General features: G+C 42.7%; 2 protein-coding genes across 2 annotated transcripts in view; one reads left to right on the top strand and one right to left on the bottom strand.

The window, feature by feature from the left end:
• ABCC2 (ATP binding cassette subfamily C member 2) overlaps positions 1-11,101 on the top strand; it is a 64,193-nt gene extending 53,092 nt beyond the window's left edge. Inside the window, 6 exon segments of the mRNA XM_036827854.1 lie at positions 968-1,069; positions 1,508-1,651; positions 2,495-2,653; positions 4,080-4,246; positions 7,001-7,195; positions 8,499-11,101. Coding sequence (XP_036683749.1) covers positions 968-1,069; positions 1,508-1,651; positions 2,495-2,653; positions 4,080-4,246; positions 7,001-7,195; positions 8,499-8,628 — 897 coding nt within the window. The 3' untranslated portion in view covers positions 8,629-11,101.
• LOC118882312 (dynamin binding protein) overlaps positions 4,649-20,801 on the bottom strand; it is a 141,605-nt gene continuing 125,452 nt past the window's right edge. Inside the window, exons 18-19 of the transcript XR_005016757.1 lie at positions 7,677-7,786; positions 4,649-4,698 (exon numbers count right to left, since the gene is read on the bottom strand). The gene's annotated coding sequence lies outside the window, so the exon portion shown is untranslated. The remainder of the gene's footprint in view (positions 4,699-7,676; positions 7,787-20,801) is intronic.

Raw genomic sequence — 20,801 nt, 5'->3', positions numbered from 1 at the left:
CTCTATATGGTGCTATTTTCAGTTGGCGTTAATAAGGCCCAAGGTGATCATGGCAGGACACCCAAAAGGACTCTGTCATTTACCAGAATCACTGGGTTCCTTGTGCCACTGCCCTTTCATCCCTTCATTTCTAGGCTTATTAACATAGGACAGATGGGGCAAAGAGTTAGAGAACTATTATATTGAACCAAAACAAAAGAATTCAAATATCAACAATTCATATGGTCCAGGCTTCACCAAGTGGTTACTCGTAGTCCCCAGCCTCCTGTGCCCTCCCTCTCTCCAACCACCATGTGCTCTACAGAGATTCCCTGTGTGTACGTGCCAGGACTACATTTTTGCCTGAAGAAAGCTTGCATGTGAGAAGCTTGCCTCTGAGTAACCCACAGATTCCCTGGACTCTGGCCCAGATCATGACAGTCATCTTCCTAGTGGTTAGATGTTATCTCTGTGATGGCAGGAAGGCACCTGGAGTTTATTGGGGTAACAGAGGACAAGGGTCCATGTGGATGTCCCACCTTGAGGGCTGGGTTCTCAATGGAGCTGTTGTTGAGAGCAGAGAGAGGTGGCAGTTTTTTGGAAGGCCTTCTCCTGCCCTGTGTCTTTCCTTATGCTTTCCCCATTGGTAGAGTGCCACCCCTAACCCCTAAGGGCTTACAGGCAGGAGACCTGCACCAACGGCCAGCCTCTCCAGCCTCAGCTTTGGCCCTAGGCCACTCCAAGCTAGTAGTGCCTTTCCTGTGAGCACCACACAGTTGAGCACTAAACTGTCCTCCCACCTTTCAATGCACCGGCCTCATTTCCTTCCCCAAAGAGGTGCGGATTGTCTCTTATACTTCTCCTTGCTCTCTTGTCGAGCCGGGCATAGTGCTGCGTGCAGAGTAGGCACTAGATTGACCTTGTGGTTTAACTGGTTGGGTTGGTTTCTGAGCCTGAGATGATCCTTAGTCTTCCAGTTTTTCTGTAGATCACACAAACCCTGAACTGGCTAGTGAGGATGACGTCAGAAATAGAGACCAACATTGTGGCTGTTGAGCGAATAAATGAGTACATAAACGTGGAAAATGAGGTAAGGAGGAATCAGAAGAAGCCAGGGACAAGGCCAAAAAAAAAAAAGAAGCCACCGCTTTAAGAATGCATCTTCACCTTATCTAGAGATTTCACATGGGGTCATAAAGGTTCTCTGGAAGTCTCCCTTGCTCTAACTGAAAGAACCTAATTTCTTGAAACCTAAAATAGGTAATGGTTTGGGAGAAGTCAGGTCTTGGGATGCACCAAGTTAAACAGTGGCTTCATTCTGGAGAGGCACAGAACAACCTCGTGGGATAGGGTTTCTTTAATTGAATAAGGGAGGACCCTTCTGGAAGTACCAGTCTAGTTCAGGCTATTCAATGCAGATGCTCACGGGTGGCTGGCACACTGCTACCGTTCTGTGACATGAGTCCTGTGGGGACGGTTGAGCGAGTTGTCACCGTGTAAAGCACTTTTCCTCCTGTCGCCTTGCCAGGCACCATGGGTGACTGATAAGAGGCCTCCAGAAGGTTGGCCCAGCAAAGGGGAGATCCGGTTTAGCAACTACCAAGTACGGTATCGGCCTGAGCTGGATCTGGTACTGAAAGGGATCACTTGTGACATTAAGAGCACGGAGAAGGTAGGTGGAGCTGAAGAAAGGCCTGGGTGAGTCCTTGTGAACATAGAGGTGGAGAGCAGTGGACTCTGGGCTTTCATTAATCTGGTTGAAGTGAGAGGGTTGGGGCGCTTCCTCTGCCCTGGGGAGGTGTAGGGACACAGCGCCACCACCAGAGGGCAGGATATCCACACAGGATCAAACAGACTTAGGGGAGGGCTGAGCAAGAGAGCCCTTACAGGCTATCTATCTCCCCGTCCGCATCCTCTCCTCCTGTGGCTGACTGAGCTCATTTCCTGTAAGCGCCAAGGCTTGTAGAGGGGGGAAGTCAGGAAGCACCGGCCCGGGGAAGGAACTGGTGGGAACAGCTGTGTGGAGGTTTGTCCCTGCAGAGAGAATGGCCTAGTTCTCCTTCTGGTCTGCAAAGTCCTGGTATGGTTTTCTTGTTCTCTGAGGACTTGGGGTCTGATGCAGGGCCAAAAAAATGTCTGGGTACTGATGCTCAGGTCCAGGGCAGGGTCTGCTTCTCAGACCTGATGTCAGACCCAATCCTTCCCTTCTCCTCACATTTAACAAGGATTTTAAAAAAAATCTATAATTTCCGAGAATAATTGCAACAGATGTGTACATTTCCAGCAGTCAATGTAGTTCTCAGCAAGCAACAAGTTAGGAGGTAGGATGGGAAAGCCATCCTTTTCTGACATCCAGGTACTTTTTTCCCCACCAAAACCAAAATCAGTTTAACATCTTAGAGATGGAGTAGCCAGTCACTGTCTTTTTCCACCTGTGATTATGAATGTCCCAGGCTAAATTGTTGCCCTCAATAATTACATGGTGAACTAACATGCAAAGGAACTGTATTTACAGATTGGCGTGGTGGGCAGGACAGGAGCTGGGAAATCATCCCTGACAAACAGCCTTTTCAGAATCCTAGAGGCTGCAGGAGGCCAGATCACCATTGATGGGGTAGATATTGCTTCCATTGGGCTCCACGACCTCCGAGAGAAACTGACCATCATCCCCCAGGTGAGCTGTAGGATGTACTCTGTCACATGCAGCTTGTTCTACAGGAACATGTGCACCTTCTTCTTGATGTGTGTTCATTTGGTGGCATCATTTCTGCCATCTACCTGGGATACCTAAGCTAGTTCCCTAAGACACATTGCTTCCAGAACTTACAAAAATAAGTTATACATTTTTTGGTAATATGCTTGTGTGACTGTCAGTATCTAACCAGTAGGTGGCAGCAACACAGCAGAAGTCAAATGGAGCAGATGATTGATTAGCATTTCTATAGCCCATCATGGTTTGCAGGACCTTTGCAATCAGCATTAGCAGTTTTGCTGCTGAAGGTTGAAACTATTAAGCTTTGTACTCCCCATTTGATATGGTTAAAAGAGAGGGGAGGGAATCTGTGGCAATTTTTGCCAGTAAGCGGAATGGTTAGTGCACCAGCAAGAAAGTCTTCCCTGCAGCTTCCTCTCCAGACCCTCCCTAACAAGGACTGCCCTGGAGGCTCTCGGGGTATGTGGGTCCTCATCAGAACCTGTCCTCTGCTTGCTGCAGCCAAGTCTCTGGGGTGGCTTTGGTCTGTCTGGTGTTTGCTCCCTTTGTTACACTCTTTTCTCCAGCCTCTCCAAAAGCGTAAGAAATTCTTCTCTTGTAACTATATGACCCCTTCCCCTGCCTGCCCCTGATCCCTCCACCTCCAAACCATGAGTTTTCATTTGGGGGTGTGGGACGTTCCTCTCATCTTTTTAAGGGATGCTAAGGCAAATTTGGAAATCCATAAATGAATTTCAGAATGAAAAACAACAACAAAACCAAGGACTTCTCTTAATGCTGTGTTTAACTCCCCGTGTTTAGCTCAAGCCTTCAGCGGGGAAATCTTGGAGAAGCTGGACCACTAACTAACCAGCTTTCCACCTCAGACCAGTCCTGCTCACTTTCTTGGCCACAAAGAATTACTGGTTCCTTTTCTTTTTAAAAAAAAAATTTAAATATATATATGTGTATATGTATATATATATATTAAAAGCCAGATGTTTATTTTTTTATTTATTAAAAAAATTTATTTTTATTTTTGGCTGCATTGCTGCACGGGGGCTTTCTCTAATTGTGGTGAGTGGGGGCTACTCTTCGTTGCAGTGTGCGGGGTTCTCATTGCGGTGGCTTCTCTTGTTGCGGAGCACAGGCTCTAGGTGTGTGGGCTGCAGTAGTTGTGGCACGTGAGCTCAGTAGTTGTGGCTCGCGGGCTCTAGAGTGCAGGCTCAGTAGTTGTGGCGCACGGGCTTAGTTGCTCCGCAGCATGTGGGATCTTCCCGGACCAGGGCTCGAACCCGCGTCCCCTGCATTGGCAGGCGGATTCTTAACCACTGTGCCACCAGGGAAGTACCTACTGGTTCCTTTTCTGACATTAGCCCCAGTAACTCCCTCGTCCCTTGACTTGCAGGATCCCATCCTGTTCTCTGGGAGCCTGAGGATGAATCTAGACCCTTTCAACAACTACTCAGACGAGGCGATTTGGAAGGCCTTGGAGCTTGCTCACCTCAAATCTTTCGTGGATGGCCTGCAAGCTGGGTTGTCCTACGAAGTGACAGAGGGCGGTGACAACCTGAGGTAATGTTTCATAACCCACTTCCCCCACAGGCTGTGGAGGAGGCGAGGGGACCGCTACTTTTTAAAAAATTTTATTTATTTATTTATTTATTTATTTTTGGCTGTGTTGGGTCTTCGTTTCTGTGCGAGGGCTTTCTCTAGTTGCGGCGAGCAGGGGCCACTCTTCATCGCGGTGAGCGAACCTCTCACCGTCGCGGCCTCTCTTGTTGTGGAGCACAAGCTCCAGACGCGCAGCCTCAGTAGTTGTGGCTCACGGACCCAGTTGCTCTGCGGCATGTGGGATCTTCCCAGACCAGGGCTCGAACCCGTGTCCCCTGCATTGGCAGGCAGACTCTCAACCACTGCGCCACCAGTGAAGCCCGGGACCACTACTTTTGTTACTCATGCATGGTGGCGCCTGGCATCAAAGAATTTTCACTCTCCAGGTCTAATTCCTAATGCGTAAAACGAACCTGTTGTGAAGATTAAAATAGATGTGAATGTGCTTGGAAACTCTTGAAAACCTTTGTCAGTAAACATACCCTCACAGGACATTACAAACATGAGCTTGCAGATCCCACTGTTGTGCGGGTTTTCAGCTGCACTCTGCAATCAGGCTGAAAACAATCCCCATGCCTGGCCCAGCCCCAGAGAGTCTGATGTAATTGGTATGTGGCATTGCTGGAGATGGGAGTTCTAAAGGATCCCCAGGGGTTGTTACAGGCACCTCACTTTGAGAAGCCCTGATCTAAGGAGCACGTGGAAGATGGAGATGTGCTGTCTGCAGGGTCCTTGGAACACCATAAACCAGCACAAAGACTCTTTTGGCTTCACAGTTCTTGTTACCTTTTCAAAGTGTTTCCTCATATGTTGACACTTCACACTTTCTGTCAGTTAACAAGTTGGCCTGGCATTTTCCCTACAACAACCTCTTTTTTCCCTCCACACACTGATGGTCAGCTCTCAGTCAAAGCTGGTGGCTCAGGGGCGGGCCTTGCTGCAGCCCTGGTGCCTTCAGAGTGGTGGGCAGGGCAGGGACCATTAGCAGTTGGAGCTCAGAAGGGAAGGCTCAGTAGCTCAATTAATGGACCCACTGCTCTGGCTTCACCTGGGAGCTTGTTATAAATGCAGAATCTCAGGCTCTATCCTACTACTCAGAATCCGCCCTTTATCAAGAGTCCCAGGTAATTTGTGAGCACATTACAGCATGAGATGCACTGCCTAGAAGGTTGAGTCTTAAGTAGGCTGCACGCTAGAATCACTCGGGAAACTTAAAGTCCCAGTGCCCAGGCTGTACCCCAGACCGGTTGCATCAGGGCCCCAGGTGATTTCAGTGTGTAGCCCCAGGGAACACTTGTGAGCCTTGGTAGAGAACACCAGCATGTTTGTTTTCCCTCAGCGACAGATCTAGGAACTAGCAGGACTGAAGTAGGTCTTCAGGCCTATTAAAAAGGCCATTCAAACATTCAGTCAACAAACATATATTGAGCACCTACTGGAAATACAGAGGAAAATGCCACAGACCCATCCATGCCCTCCTAGCACTTACAGTGTGATGGAGAAGACACACCTGGTGTGAGTAAATTCTGTGCAGTAAATGCTGCAGGTGTGCAGGGCCATGTGGGCAGAATGTGATAGGGGCCTAAGAACAGAATCACACCATCCTTCTCTGTGCATGCTGGGAGACACTTAGCTGGCATTACCAGCGCCTTGATTTCAGACCTGGTGTGGGGCTGTTGAAACCTAAAATTCTCTGATCAGAGACTGGAGATCAGTCAGCTTCGGGAGAGTCAGCAGCTGAAAAGCCATACTGATGCCTCAGCAACAGCCTGTTAACTATGAAGTCCAACTGAACCAGGCGGGAGTTGGGAAGTGTTAAGTAAATAGTTTTTCAGTGTCTCTGTTCTTACGTTACAGAGAAAAACTGGAAGTTCATCTTGGGTGACTTCTCATCTCCTGCAGAAATTTTCTTACAGAGAATTACAGAACTTTAGCCACCCCCTGTTTAATACGTTCCCTAATGGCCACAGCAGGAAAGAGCAATTCCAAATTCATGAATATTTCCTCCACATCATTTCCCAAGTCTTCTTTATGTAAGTAAGAAGCCCAGCCTTCACTACTGGCTTTTAGCAGTTTAAAGTGATTTGCCTTTTACAGGCATATTCGAATTCCACAAACATTGCATCTCACACCAAGACATCATGTTCATTAGATAGCAACGGTTTCTAATCAAGGGAGAAGGCCTTGAACAAATAATTAGACTTGAGACTAGAATTACACATTAAAATAACAAATGGATTTGCTAAGGCCACTAAGAAATGCCACTGGGGCATTCTCATGCGGTTTCACCCTATACTAATGGTGTCAGGTCAAATACTGCTGAAGTGGTGTACTGAGATATCACTGTAGCTAAATGCAAAGCACTATTCTGGGGCTAGAGTTTTCCAAACTTGTTAAACATGATAATCTCCTGGGGTGTATTCAAAATACAGGTTCCTAGGCTCCTCCCCATTCTGATTGAGAGCAGGGCCCAGAAATAGGAATTTTTAAATTAAGTACCTGCGGTGGGTCTTCCAATTAATTGAGAAAGTTTGGCAAACATTGCCCTTGGTAACAATAAACAGCTAGTGGAAGAGGCTAAGGCATTCTAGGGGAATTTGGAAGTGTGGGTTTTGAAAGTCTGATCTGGAACATGAACTCTGCCCCTCCAACCCCCAACCCAGGTTATTCCTTGGTCCTTAGGGGCTAATGCTTTGTTTCTTCCACTGGCTGCAGCATAGGGCAAAGGCAGCTACTGTGCCTGGCCAGGGCTCTGCTTCAGAAATCCAAGATTCTGATCATGGACGAGGCCACTGCTGCGGTGGATCTAGAGACAGATCACCTCATCCAGACAACCATCCAGACTGAGTTCTCCCACTGCACGACCATCACCATTGCCCACAGGCTGCACACCATCATGGACAGTGACAAGTGAGTCGGGGGGCAGAGCTCGATAGCCACGGCTTAACCCTTTGTCAACAGCGATAGCATCGGCCGTGAGGTCTCTTTACAGAAGGTTGAACTACCATCATTTTATTGATGAAGAAATGGAGGCTGAGAGATTGCAAGTAATTTGCCCAAAATTATACATCAAGCTAATGAAGGTCAACAGGGTTAAGGGAACTGTCTTGAAGGTAAAATGGGAAACTGTGAAACTATTAACTGAGTATGGGGGGTGGAGGCCCAAGCCAGGAGTGATATATATTGCTCCATAGACCTTCCCAACTAAGCTGGGTCTCAGCTGCTCCCCCTGTAAACAGAAGCTTTCTGTTCCTTCTAACTCTGACAATCTGACAATTCAAAATGGGGGGGGGTCAGTAATCTTAAAACTGAAGAGAACAGGCTCCCTTTTTAAATCAGTGTATCCTTAAACAATGTGTATCCTTAAAAAAAAGAAAGAAAAAAAACTTACGTAAATAGTATAAGAATATATGCAGTATAAGTCTATTTTGTTCAGTATTCCACATGGAATCCAAGTTGGTGCAGATAGGCGCTGTTCAGTCATTCTCGCTGCGTAGTAGCCTGGTATGAAATAAACATACTGTTATTGTATTGGTCACCTGGACCCGCGCTGGTGTCCTAGCCCAGAGACCCCTCGTCTTGGCCAGGGAGCTTCTTTTTCCGCTCAGATTCGCACAGCCAATAACAAAACCGATGCTAAGACTTTCCAGCACAAGCTTTATTCAATGGCCAAAGAATGGAGAAGTGGGAATTAGTTCACAAATCAACTTTCTCAACCCGATTTGGGCGGAGACACCATTTATATAGGAGGGTTGAGGGGAAAAGGGAGGGAATTGGAAAGAGTGGGAGGAATATCTATGACTAATCTGAGAAGGAGGGGTGTGGTTTGGACGGGAACTGATGCAACCCTCCTTTTCAGTCCTTGTATGGGCTTTTCTGGTTGTTGTCATGGCAATTGTCCATATCATGGTGCTGGTAGGTGTGTCATTCAGCATGCTAATATATTACAACAAGCATAATGAGGCCCAAGATCTACTGGAAATCAAATCTTCCACCACCTTGGGCCTAGTTTGTTCTAACCAGTTCTTGTTTTTCTCTTTGCAGCTTCCTCCTGAAACTTAGATACGAGCACTTGGTTTCCATTTGAGGGGAGGGGCAGGGGTATGATTCTGGGGCAACAGCCTTGGTAACAATATCGAGACTTAGTTCTGGTTATTATAAATGCCAAGGTTTGAGACGCTGCTTTCTAAGACTTCTCTCTTTTTTGTTTCAGGGTAATGGTCCTAGACAATGGGAAGATTGTAGAGTATGGCAGCCCTGAAGAACTGCTGAAAAACACTGGCCCCTTTTATTTTATGGCCCAAGAAGCTGGCATTGAAAATACGAACTGCACAGCATTCTGACAGCAAATCTTACAGGTTAGAGAAGGACTACTAGGATCATTCCTTATTTTTTGTGAAGCGTATCATACATATAAAAGTGTGTGTAAAATGCATGTTTTAAATAAGGATCATAAGTGAACACCCACGTCCCTGCCAGCCAAGATTTTTTTTAATGAGTATTACCAGCTACATCAGAAAACCCCTTATGATCCACCTTGATCGTACCTCCTTGCTACCCACACCCCACAAAAAGCACCACCATCCTAATTTTTGTGATAATTATTGCTTTGCTTTTTGTTTTAGTTTTGCCACTTTCCTTAAACAACATGTACCATATTTTTAGCTTCTGTGAATGGCCTGACTCATACTGCATGTATTCTTCTATGACTTCTTTTGTTCAATATTATATTTGAGATTCATGCACGTCCATGCGTGAGGCTGGTTCATTCTCACTGCTCTGTAGTACAGCAGTGTGTGAAAACGCCAGTTTATCCAATTTAGGTTGGTCAGCAGTGGGGTTATTTCCAGGCTTTGTTGTTTTTCCCTGTTATGAACAGTACTGCTATGAACATTCTGGTACATAACTCCTAAGATACATGTGTAAGAGTTTCTTTAGGCATAACGTAAAGGAATGGGAGGTGTGCATATGTTTAAATGCATACAGTAGGCAACGCCAAACTGTTAATGCCAATTTAAAACATTTTTGTCAATCTGATGAGTATGAATTGGTGTCTCCTTGAGGTTTTTAAATGTATAGTTCCCTGGTTACCATTGAGGTTTCCGTATGCGGTGTCTGCTGGTTCTTGTTCACGGTGCTTTATTTCCTTGGATACCTTGTGAATGTTTACCTTAAGTTGCTCAATCTCCTTAGCATTTTTTTAAAAACTGAAGTATAGTTGATTTGCAATATTGTGTTAGCATTTTACCTGTGGACATTCTTTGAGGCCTGAGTTGAATCTGAGCTCTCTTAAGAGGAATTGTGAAAGCTTCTGCCTGCCACCTGGGGGCATTACCCAGAAACAATTTGAATTAAATACTTCACTAAGGGGTTTCAAACCTTACAGTTAGTGGGACTTCAGGCCACAGTCCTGTGCGAGAGCCAGCTTGTGGTTTACAGAATCTCAAGGGAGCTTCTTCCCCTTGATCTAGCAGCAGGTTGGAGATGGACACGTGGCCTTGTTGACTCCTTCCGCGTGGCGGGGTTTATTCTTCACTCACTTGTATACCACAGTACAGCCCTTTCGGGCTCGGGTTCGTCAGAGGGTCTCCTGTAGCTTCTCCATCTTTGGCAAGCCTTGGCGTTCTCTCTTGCCTCAGTATCCTCTGTTGTCCACAAAGGTCAAGGTCTCCAGGTTTCAGAAGTCACCCTAAGCCTTGACCCTTCTTCTCCTTCCAGGGTTTTTTGTGTCACATTATTTTGGGTTCAGCATATTCCTTACCTCCATTTCAGTGATGCAGTTATGAAAGATTTTTATTTATTCATCACTGTAGCTATTTGTTGAATGAGATGCTCAGAGACTTAAACTTCCTAAATGAGGGGCTTATACAGCTGCAAGGCAGGATGAGGAAGGGACAAGTTTCCTCCTATTTGCTCTAATCCCATCAGCATCACTCTAGCAATGTTGGTTTCCCCGCAGTGGCAGTTTTTCCAATACTGACAAAACCAGTGTGGTCTTGCCAGCACCAGCGGAGCAGCGCCCCCTTCTGGGAAGTCTGGGTTTCAGTTTCAGTGACGCCAGCCTCTTCCCTTTTGTTCCCGCAGCCCTAACTGTGATGTTTGCTTTTGCCCTTGCTAGCTGATACTTGTTTTCCTTTGGCCCTTTCTTCAATGCCTATTTAATGATTCTTTATATTGCTCTATTAAAATAACCTGTGGTTTTTGTCTCCTGACTAACCGAATAGATACAACCTTGGAGATAATCCAGTTCAAGTCCCTTATTTTTTAGATAAGCACCAGACTGAGAATGGTTATATGATATCCGGAGTCAAAACATGAGTGTTCATGGCAGAGCCAGGGCCAGAAACCAACTTCCTGATTTGATCTAATGATTTCTTCTTTTTCCTATAATGGGAGAGGGTTTTCGATCTACCTTCTCCTGTGGATGCAGATGAAGAGAGGGGAAGCGTTATCTTTTTCTCAGTAGTGATGACTCAGACATCCAGTGAAGGTGGAAGGAACCAGAACCAGCCTGGATCCAAAACTTTGATGACGACTCCTCCCCTCCAGATCTTCTGTTGGCCCAGGACCCGGGTAACCCAATCCACACTATGGACCACTTACAACATAATCGCTTTTTCCTACTTTCCTTCTGAGGTCCTCTTCGCTGCTTATCCTTGAAGCATTAAGATGTCCCTATGTTTTTGTTCTTGACCCCCCAGTTCCTCTATATTTTCTCTGTAATTGATTTCATACACTCTTGTGGTTTCAACTTCTACACATACGATTCTCATTTCTAGCCTCTTCCTCTGCTCCAGTTTTGAGATTCATATATTCAGTTGCTTCTGGTATTATCACCTGGATATCCTTCAGGTGTCTGACATGCAAATCACCCTACCTTGACAGACCTGTCTACTTTTTTTTTTTTATAGAGCAGGTTCTTATTAGTCATCAGTTTTATACACATCACTGTATACATGTCAATCCCAATCGCCCAATTCAGCACACCACCACCACCACCCCGCCGCTGTCCCTGCATGGTGTCCATACGTTTGTTCTCTACATCTGTGTCTCATTTTTTGCCCTGCAAACAAGTTCATCTGTACCATTTTTCTAGGTTCCACATATGTGCGTTAATATACGGTATTTGTTTTTCTCTTTCTAACTTACTTCACTCTGTATGACAGTCTCTAGATCCAACCACGTCTCAACAAATGACTCAATTTCATTCCTTTTTATGGCTGATTAATATTCCATTGTATATATGTACCACATCTTCTTTAGCCATTCGTCTGTCGATGGGCATTTAGGTTGCTTCCATGACCTGGCTATTGTAAATAGTGCTGCAATGAACATTGGGGTGCATGTGTCTTTTTGAATTATGCTTTTCTCTGGGTATATGCCCAGTAGTGGGATTGCTGGATCATATGGTAATTCTATTTTTAGTTTTTTAAGGAACCTCCATACTGTTCTCCATAGTGGCTGTATCAATTTACATTCCCACCAACAGTGCAAGAGGGTTCCCTTTTCTCCACATTTGTTGTTTGTAGATTTTCTGATGATGCCCATTATAACTGGTGTGAGGTGATACCTCATTGTAGTTTTGATTTGCATTTCTCTAATAATTAGTGATGTTGAGCAGCTCTTGGCCATCTGTAAGTCTTCTTTGGAGAAATGTCTATTTAGGTCTTCTGCCCATTTTTGGATTGGGTCTTTTGTTTTTTTTTTACTATTGAGCTGCATGAGCTGTTTATATATTTTGGAGATTAATCCTTTGTCCGTTGATTCGTTTGCAAATATTTTCTCCCATTCTGAGGGTTGTCTTTTCGTCTTGTTTGTGGTTTCCTTTGCTGTGCAAAAGCTTTGAAGTTTCATTAGGTCCCATTTGTTTATTTTTGTTTTTATTTCCATTACTCTAGGAGGTGGATCAAAAAAGATTTTGCTGTGATTTATGTCAAAGAGTGTTCTTCCTATGTTTTCCTCTAAGAGTTTTATAGTGTCTGTCTGGTCTTACATTTAGGTCTCTAATCCATTTTGTTTACTTTTGTGTATGGTGTTAGGGAGTGTTCTAATTTCATTCTTTTACATGTAGCTCTCCAGTTTTCCCAGCACCACTTATTGAAGAGACTGTCTTTTCTCCATTGTATATCTTTGCCTCCTTTGTCATAGATTAGTTGACCGTAGGTGCGTGGGTTTATCTCTGGGCTTTCTATCTTGTTCCATTGATCAATGTTTCTGTTTTTGTGCCAGTACCATATTGTCTTGATTACTGTAGCTTTATAGTATACTCTGAAGTCAGGGAGTCTTATTCCTCCAGCTCCATTTTTTTCCCTCAAGACTGCTTTGGCTATTCGGGGTCTTTTGTGTCTCCATACAAATTTTAAGATTTTTTGTTCTAGTTCTGTAAAAAATGCCATTGGTAATTTGATAGGGATTGCATTGAATCTGTAGATTGCTTTGGGTAGTATAGTCATTTTCACAATATTGATTCTTCCAATCCAAGAACATGGTATATCTCTCCATCTGTTGGTATCATCTTTAATTTCTTTCATCAGTGTCTTATAGTTTTCTGCATACAGCTCTTTTGTCTCCCTAGGGAGGTTTACTCCTAGGTATTTTATTCTTTTTGTTGCAGTGGTAAATGGGAGTGTTTCCTTAATTTCTCTTTCAGATTTTTCATCATTAGTGTATAGGAATGCAAGAGGTTTCTGTGCATTAACTTTGTATCCTGCAACTTTACCTAATTCATTGATTAGCTCTAGTAGTTTTCTGGTGGCATCTTTAGGATTCTCTATGTATAGTATCATGTCATCTGCAAACAGTGACAGTTTTACTTCTTCTTTTCCAATTTGTATTCCTTTTCTTTGTCTTCTCTGATTGCTGTGGCTAGGACTTCCAAAACTATGCTGAATAATAGTGGCGACAGTGGACATCCTTGTCTTGTTCCTGATCTTAGAGGAAATGCTTTCAGTTTTTCACCATTGAGAATGATGTTTGCTGTGGGTTTGTTGTACATGGCCTTTATTATGCTGAGGTAGGTTTCCTCTATGCCCACTTTCTGGAGAGTTTTTATCATAAATGGGTGTTGAATTTTGTCAAAAGCTTTTTCTGCATCTATTGACATGATCATATGGTTTTTCTTCTTCAATTTGTTAATATGGTGTATCACATTGATTGATTTCATATATTGAAGAATCCTTGCATCCCTGGGATAAATCCCACTTGGTCATGGTGTATGATCCTTTTAATGTGTTGTTGGATTCTGTTTGCTGGTATTTTGTTGAGAATTTTTGCATCTATATTCATCAGTGATATTGGTCTGTAATATTCTTTTTTTAGAGTATCTTTGTCTGGTTTTGGTATCAGGGTGATGGTGGCTTCATAGAATGAGTTTGGGAGTGTTCCTTCCTCTGCAATTTTTTGAAAGAGTTTGAGAAGGATGGGTGTTAGCTCTTCTCTAAATGTTTGCTAGAATTCACCTGTGAAGCCATCTGGTCCTGGACCTTTGTTTGTTGCAAGATTTTTAATCACAGTTTCAATTTCATTGCTTGTGATGGGTCTGTTCATATTTTCTATTTCTTCCTGGTTCAGTCTTGGAAGGTTATACCTTTCTAAGAATTTGTCCATTTCTTCCAGGTTGTCCATTTTATTGGCATAGAGTTGCCTGTAGTAGTCTCTTAGGATGCTTTGTATTCCTGCAGTGTCTGTTGTAACTTCTCCTTTTTCATTTCTAATTTTATTGATTTGAGTCCTCTCCCTCTTTATGAGTCTGGCTAATGGTTTATCAACTTTGTTTATCTTCTCAAAGAACCAGCTTTTAGTTTTATTGATCTTTGCTATTGTTTTCTTAGTTTCTATTTCATTTATTTCTGCTCTGATCTTTATGATTTCTTTCCTTGTGCTAACTTTGGGTTTTGTTTGTTCTTCTTTCTCTAGTTCCTTTAGGTGTAAAGTTAGATTGTTTACTTGAGATTTTTCTTGTTTCTTTAGGTAGGCTTGTATAGCTATAAACTTCCCTCTTAGAACTGCTTTTGCTGCGTCCCATAGGTTTTGGATCATCATGTTTTCATTGTCACTTGTCTCTAGGTATTTCTTGATTTCCTCTTTGATTTCTTCAGTGATCTCTTGGTTATTTAGTAATGTATTGTTTAACCTCCATGTGTTTGTATTTTTTATGGTTTTTTCCCTGTAACTGATTTCTAATCTCATAGCATTGTGGTCAGAAAAGATGCTGATATGATTTCAATTTTCTTAAATTTACTGAGGCTTGATTTGTGACCCAAAATGTGATCTATCCTGGAGAATGTTCCATGCACACTTGTGAAGAAAGTATAATCTGCTGTTTTTGGATGGAATGTCCTATAAATATCAATTCAATCTATCTGGTCTGTTGTGTCATTTAAAGCTTGTGTTTCCTTATTCATTTTCATTTTGGATGATCTGTCCATTGGTGTAAGTGAGGTGTTAAAGTCCCCCACTATTATTGTGTTAGTGTTGATTTCCTCTTTTATAGCTGTTAGCAGTTGCCTTATGTATTGAGGTGCTCCTATGTTGGGTGCATATATATTTATAATTGTTATATCTTCTTCTTGGATTGATCCCTTGATCATTATGTAGTGTCCTTCCTTGTCTCTTGTAACATTCTTTATTTTAAAGTCTATTTTATCTGATATGAGTATTGCTACTCCAGCTTTCTTTTGGTTTCCATTTGCATGGAATATCTTTTTCCATCCCCTCACTTTCAGTCTTTGTGTCCCTAGGTCTGAAGTGGGTCTCTTGTAGACAGCATATATATGGGTCTTGTTTTTGTATCCATTCAGCAAGTCTGTGTCTTTTGGTTGGAGCATTTAATCCATTCACGTTTAGGGTAATTATTGATATATATGTTCCTACTGCCATTTTCTTAATTGTTTTGGGTTTGTTTTTGTAGGTCCTTTTCTTCTCTTGTGTTTCCCACTTAGAGAAGTTCCTTTAGCATTTGTTGTAGAGCTGGTTTGGTGGTGCTGAATTCTCTTAGCTTTTGCTTGTCTGTAAAGCTTTTGATTTCTCCATCGAATCTGAATGAGATCCTTGCTGGGTAGAGTAATCTTGGTTGTAGGTTCTTCCCTTTCATCACTTTAAGTATATCATGCCACTCCCTTCTGGCTTGTAGAGTTTCTGCTGAGAAATCAGCTGTTAACCTTATGGGAGTTCCCTTGTATGCTATTTGTCGTTTTTCCCTTGCTGCTTTCAATAATTTTTCTTTGTCTTTAATTTTTGCCAATTTGATTACTATGTGTCTCGGCGTGTTTCGCCTTGGGTTTATCCTGTATGGGACTCTCTGCGCTTCCTGGACTTGGGTGGCTATTTCCTTTCCCATGTTAGTGAAGTTTTCGACTATAATCTCTTCAAATATTTTCTCTGGTCCTTTCTCTCTCTCTTCTCTTTTTGGGACCCGTATACTGTGAGTGTTGTTGCGTTTAATGTCCCAGAGGTCTCTTAGGTTGTCTTCATTTCTTTTCATTCTTTTTTCTTTATTCTGTTCTGCAGCAGTGAATTCCACCATTCTGTCTTCCAGGTCACTTATCCGTTCTTCTGCCTCAGTTATTCTGCTACTGATTCCTTCTAGTGTATTTTTCATTTCAGTTATTGTATTGTTCGTCTCTGTTCTTTAATTCTTCTAGGTCTTTGTTAAACATTTCTTGCATCTGCTCGATCTTTGCCTCCATTCTTTTCCCGAGGTCCTGGATCATCTCCATTATCATTATTCTGAATTCTTTTTCTGGAAGGTTGCCTATCTCCACTTCATTTAGTTGTTTTTCTGGCATTTTATCTTGTTCCTTCATCTGGTAAATAGCCCTCTGCCTTTTCATCTTGTCTTTCTGTGAATGTGGTTTTTGTTCCAGAGGCTGCAGGATTGTGGTTCTTTTTGCTTCTGCTGTCTGCCCTCTGGTGGATGAGTCTATCTAAGAGGCTTATGCAAGTTTCCTGATGGGAGCGACAGGTCACTGCAATGCTTTTAAGAAGTTTTTTTTTCTGCTAGTGTTGGAGGCTCTCCTGCAGAGGCAGGTGGAAGCTGTGGCTCACTGTGGGGACAAGGACACTGGCAGCAGAAGTTCTGGGAAGTACTCCGTAGTGTGAGCCCTCCCAGAGTCTGCCCAGACCTGTCTACTTCTTTCTCCCCTCTAAAAAGATTTTTTGCCTGTACTTTCTAACTCAAGTGGTGACATCATTGTCCATACAAGTCCTACAAAATGAAAACCTGTGTATCACTCGCAACTTTTCCTTTTCTTTCCAGATCAATCAGCCCCCAAGCCCTTCCAGTTTTACTTCTGCACCCCTACTGTTTTTGCCATAGTTCAGTTTCTCCTCACTTCCATCCTGGACTGAGGGCATAGGTATCCCTACTTCCAGTGTTGTTTTCCTCAAATATATCCACCAGTGGCTACCAGAGTGATCTATTATGAAAAACTGACCAGGTTACTCTTCTGCTTAAACCCTTCATTCAATAGCTATCCAGAATAAAGTTAAAATTCCTTAGTATGGTATAACGAAGCTCCCTAACATCCAATCCAGTCTCATTTATTCCAACTCCCATACCTCATGTTAAGCTCCAGCAACATTAAAATGCTTTTAGATTCCCCATACACACAATTACTGTTTGACTCTAGCCTTTTCCTTATCTATCCCCTCTGTTTGGAATCCCATGACTACCTCTAACTAACTAACTCATTAAGACTCAGTAAGAAGTCATCTTCTCCCAAGAGCCTTCCCTGATTCCCTCTCCTCTCAACCACCAGGCTAGCTTCAGCACTGCAGTGGATTTTCAATCTTTTGGGCAGCTCTGCACCTGAACCTCAGTTCTACATGGACTCCTCCAACTTAAGATTCTTTGTGGGAGACCAGGGTGCAGCACTGTGATGAGTTTCCAGTAATCAGATACACCTGTGCCAGATTTTGATTCAGATGCTGGAGACAAGAAAGAGGGAAATGTGTTCTGGCAAAGGTGACCGTCAGTCACTGTCATTGTCCAGAGGTAGGCAGTGGTGGTGACTAGTAGCAGGATCCAGTGATGTTGTGGTGTGATACTGAGCATCGTTCCTGGCTTCAAAGACTCAAATCTGGCTTTTTTATCCTCCCAAAGAGTCGGTGAGCAACCTATTATTATTTGAAAACTTCATTTCTGCTTAAGTTTACGAGTTGGGGATTGTTGTTTACAACTAAATAATGCTCCTCAGCACACTTAATTTGCTTTTACTGTATTTATTTTGTTAGATAATTTTCTGTTTGCATCTCCCTCACTAAGCTATGAGCCTCTTGAAAACAATTTTTTACTCTGTTTTATATCTCCAGTGGCTAGAATATAGTAGCTACTCACTTGTTTCTGTTTTAGTTTTTTTTTTTTTTTTTAGTGTTTTTCTATGTATGGGAATATGCAAGAGCCTGGGCTCGTTGAAAATATTCCTTTGATATGCATCTTTTTTAAAAAAATAAATTTATTTATTTATTTATGGCTGTGTTGGGTCTTCCTTGCTGTGCGTGGGCTTTCTCTAGTTGCGGCGAGCAGGGGCTACTCTTCATTGCCGTGCACGGGCTCCTCACTACCGTGGCTTCTCTTGTTGCGGAGCACGGGCTCTAGGTGCGTGGGCCTCAGTAGTTGTGGCACACGGGCTCAGTATTTGTGGCTCGAGGGATTTAGAGCGCAGGCTCAGTAGTTGTGGCACACAGGCTTAGTTGCTCTGCGGCATGTGGGATCTTCCTGGACCAGGGCTCGAACCCATGTCCCCTGCATTGGCAGGCGTATTCTTAACCGCTGCGCCACCAGGGAAGCCCTACTCACTTGTTTTTGAGTGTTCAAAAAATATTTATACAAAATACAGTGGGAAAAATGTATGCCAAGAGTACAGCAACAGGATTGAAGATGACAAAATAACTCCAACAGAAAGACTAAATATACCAATCAAACCTAAATTTTTTGCCAGCTAATTTTGTAAAAGTACCTTTTGAAACACCCTCTGAAGAAATTTGTTCCTTTTAGGTAACAAATGAATACATTTAATCACAAATTCACACTGATCATGACTTTACCTAAAAATTAGCAAACAAACAATATTGTACAAACACTGACATTTAAATTCCTAAACTGCTGCAACTTAGATTTAGTTAGCAAAAACCATCAACGTGGATTTAGTCTTCCACATAAATTAGACACTAAAACCAGTTTTTGAAAGGCTTCATATTGTTTGAAGACTAATGAAAAGTTGTAAAAATGCATGAAAGAATTGGCTGTAAGAAGCACTCCATTTTCATAGTATTCCTTTTTACTTTGTATGCAAATAATGGGTTATGCTGTAGAATTTAAATGCTACAGTGAAAAAGTACTTAGGAATGAAGTAGAAAAAAGGGAGTTAGTTAGAAAAAGAGTATATAGTATTTTTCTTAAGACTATTTTGGGGGATTTCACTGTGGTGCAATGGTTAAGAATCCGCCTGCCAATGCAGGGGACATGGGTTCAATCCCTGGTCCAGGAAAATCCCACATGCTGCAGAGCAACTAAGCCAGTGCGCCACAACTACTGAAGCCCACATGCCTAGAGCCCGTGCTCCGCAACAAGAGAAGCCACCACAATGAGAAGCCTGCGCACCTCAATGAAGCGTAGCCCTCATTTGACACAACTAGAGAAAGCCCGCGCACAGCAACGAAGACCCAACACAGCCAAAAAAAAAAGACTACTTTGGCTCTCACTGAATTAAAAAAAAAAAAAAAAAGACTAATACTGCTCCTTTCTTCAACTTTAACAGTTAAGGCCCTGGTTGACACACTGGTAATCTCGTGAATAGACAGTCACCTTGGTCCTCATCATGATAGCCATCTGGCTATTCTGCCTGATAACCACTGTCACTGATTTCAGATCCACTTGTCCTGTGGATGACGGGCTCTGTCAGAGCAGCAGTCTTTGGAATGTTTATTTGCTGCTCAAGCCCATAGTCACTTGTTCTCACTGGGAAACAACACTGTTGGTATCCATCTGTAAAGACTGTCGAGTTGAGAGGGCAGAGAGCAGAAGTAACAAGAACTACAACCTGCAGCCTGTGGAACAAAAACCACATTCACAGAAAGACAGTCCCAATGAAAAGGCAGAGGACTATGTACCAGATGAAGGAACAAGATAAAACCCCAGAAAAACAACTAAATGAAGTGGAGATAGGCAACCTTCCAGAAAAAGAATTCAGAATAATGATAGTGAAGATGATCCAGGACCTTGGAAAAAGAATGGAGGCAAAGAAATGCTTTAACAAAGACCTAGAAAAATTAAAGCACAAACACCTAGAAGAATTAAAGAACAAACAAACAGAGATGAACAATACAATAACTGAAATGAAAAATACACTACAAGGAATCAATAGCAGAATAGCTGAGGCAGAAGAACAGATAAGTGACCTGGAAGACAGAATGGTGGAACTCACTGCCACGGAACACAATAAAGAAAAAAGAATGAAGACAGCCTAAGAGACCTCGGAGACAACATTAAAGGCAACAACATTCGCATTATAGGGGCCCCAGAAGGAGATGAGAGAGAGAAAGGACCAGAGGAAATATTTGAAGAGATTATAGTCGAAAACTTCCCTAACATGGGAAAGGAAATAGCCACCCAAGTCCAGGAAGCACAGAGTCCCAGGCAGGATAAACCCAAGGAGAAACAGGCCAAGACACACACTAATCAAATTGCAAAAATTAAAGACAAAGAAAAATTATTAAAAGCAACAAGGGAAAAATGACAAATAACATACAAGGGAACTCCCATAAGGTTAACAGCTGATTTCTCAGCAGAAACTCTACAATCCAGAAGGGAGTGGCATGATGTACTTAAAGTGATGAAAGGGAAGAACCTACAACCTAGGACTACCCTACCCAGCAAGGATCTCATTCAGATTCAACGGAGAAATCAAAAGCTTTACAGACAATCAAAAGCTAAAAAGAATTCAGCACCACCAAACCAGCTCTACAACAAATGCTAAAGGAACTTCTCTAAGTGGGAAACACAAGAGAAGAAAAGGACCTACAAAAACAAACCCAAAACAATTAAGAAAATGGTCATAGGAACATACATATCAATAATTACCTTAAATGTGAATGGATTAAATGCTCTAACCAAAAGACACAGGCTTGCTGAATGGATACAAAAACAAGACACATATATGCTGTCTACAAGAGACCCACTTCAGACCTAGGGACACATACAGACTGAAAGTGAGGGGATGGAAAAAGATATTCTATGCAAATGGAAATCAAAAGAAAGCTGGAGTAGCAATACTCATATCAGACAAAATAGACTTTAAAATAATGTTACAAAAGATAAGGAAGGACACTACATAATGATCAGGGGATCAATCCAAGAAGAAGATATAACAATTATAAATATATATGCACCCAACATAGGAGCACATCAATACATAAGGCAAGTGCTAACATCTATAAAAGAGGAAATCAAGAGTAACACAGTAATAGTGGGGGACTTTAACACCTCACTTACACCAATGGACAGATCCTCCAGACA

This window comes from Balaenoptera musculus, chromosome 16 (genome assembly GCF_009873245.2).
Source record: "Balaenoptera musculus isolate JJ_BM4_2016_0621 chromosome 16, mBalMus1.pri.v3, whole genome shotgun sequence".
In the NCBI taxonomy this organism is placed as follows: domain Eukaryota; kingdom Metazoa; phylum Chordata; class Mammalia; order Artiodactyla; family Balaenopteridae; genus Balaenoptera; species Balaenoptera musculus.
The sequence above is the reverse complement of the archived record's forward strand: the minus strand, read 5'-3'. Positions and strand labels throughout refer to the sequence as shown.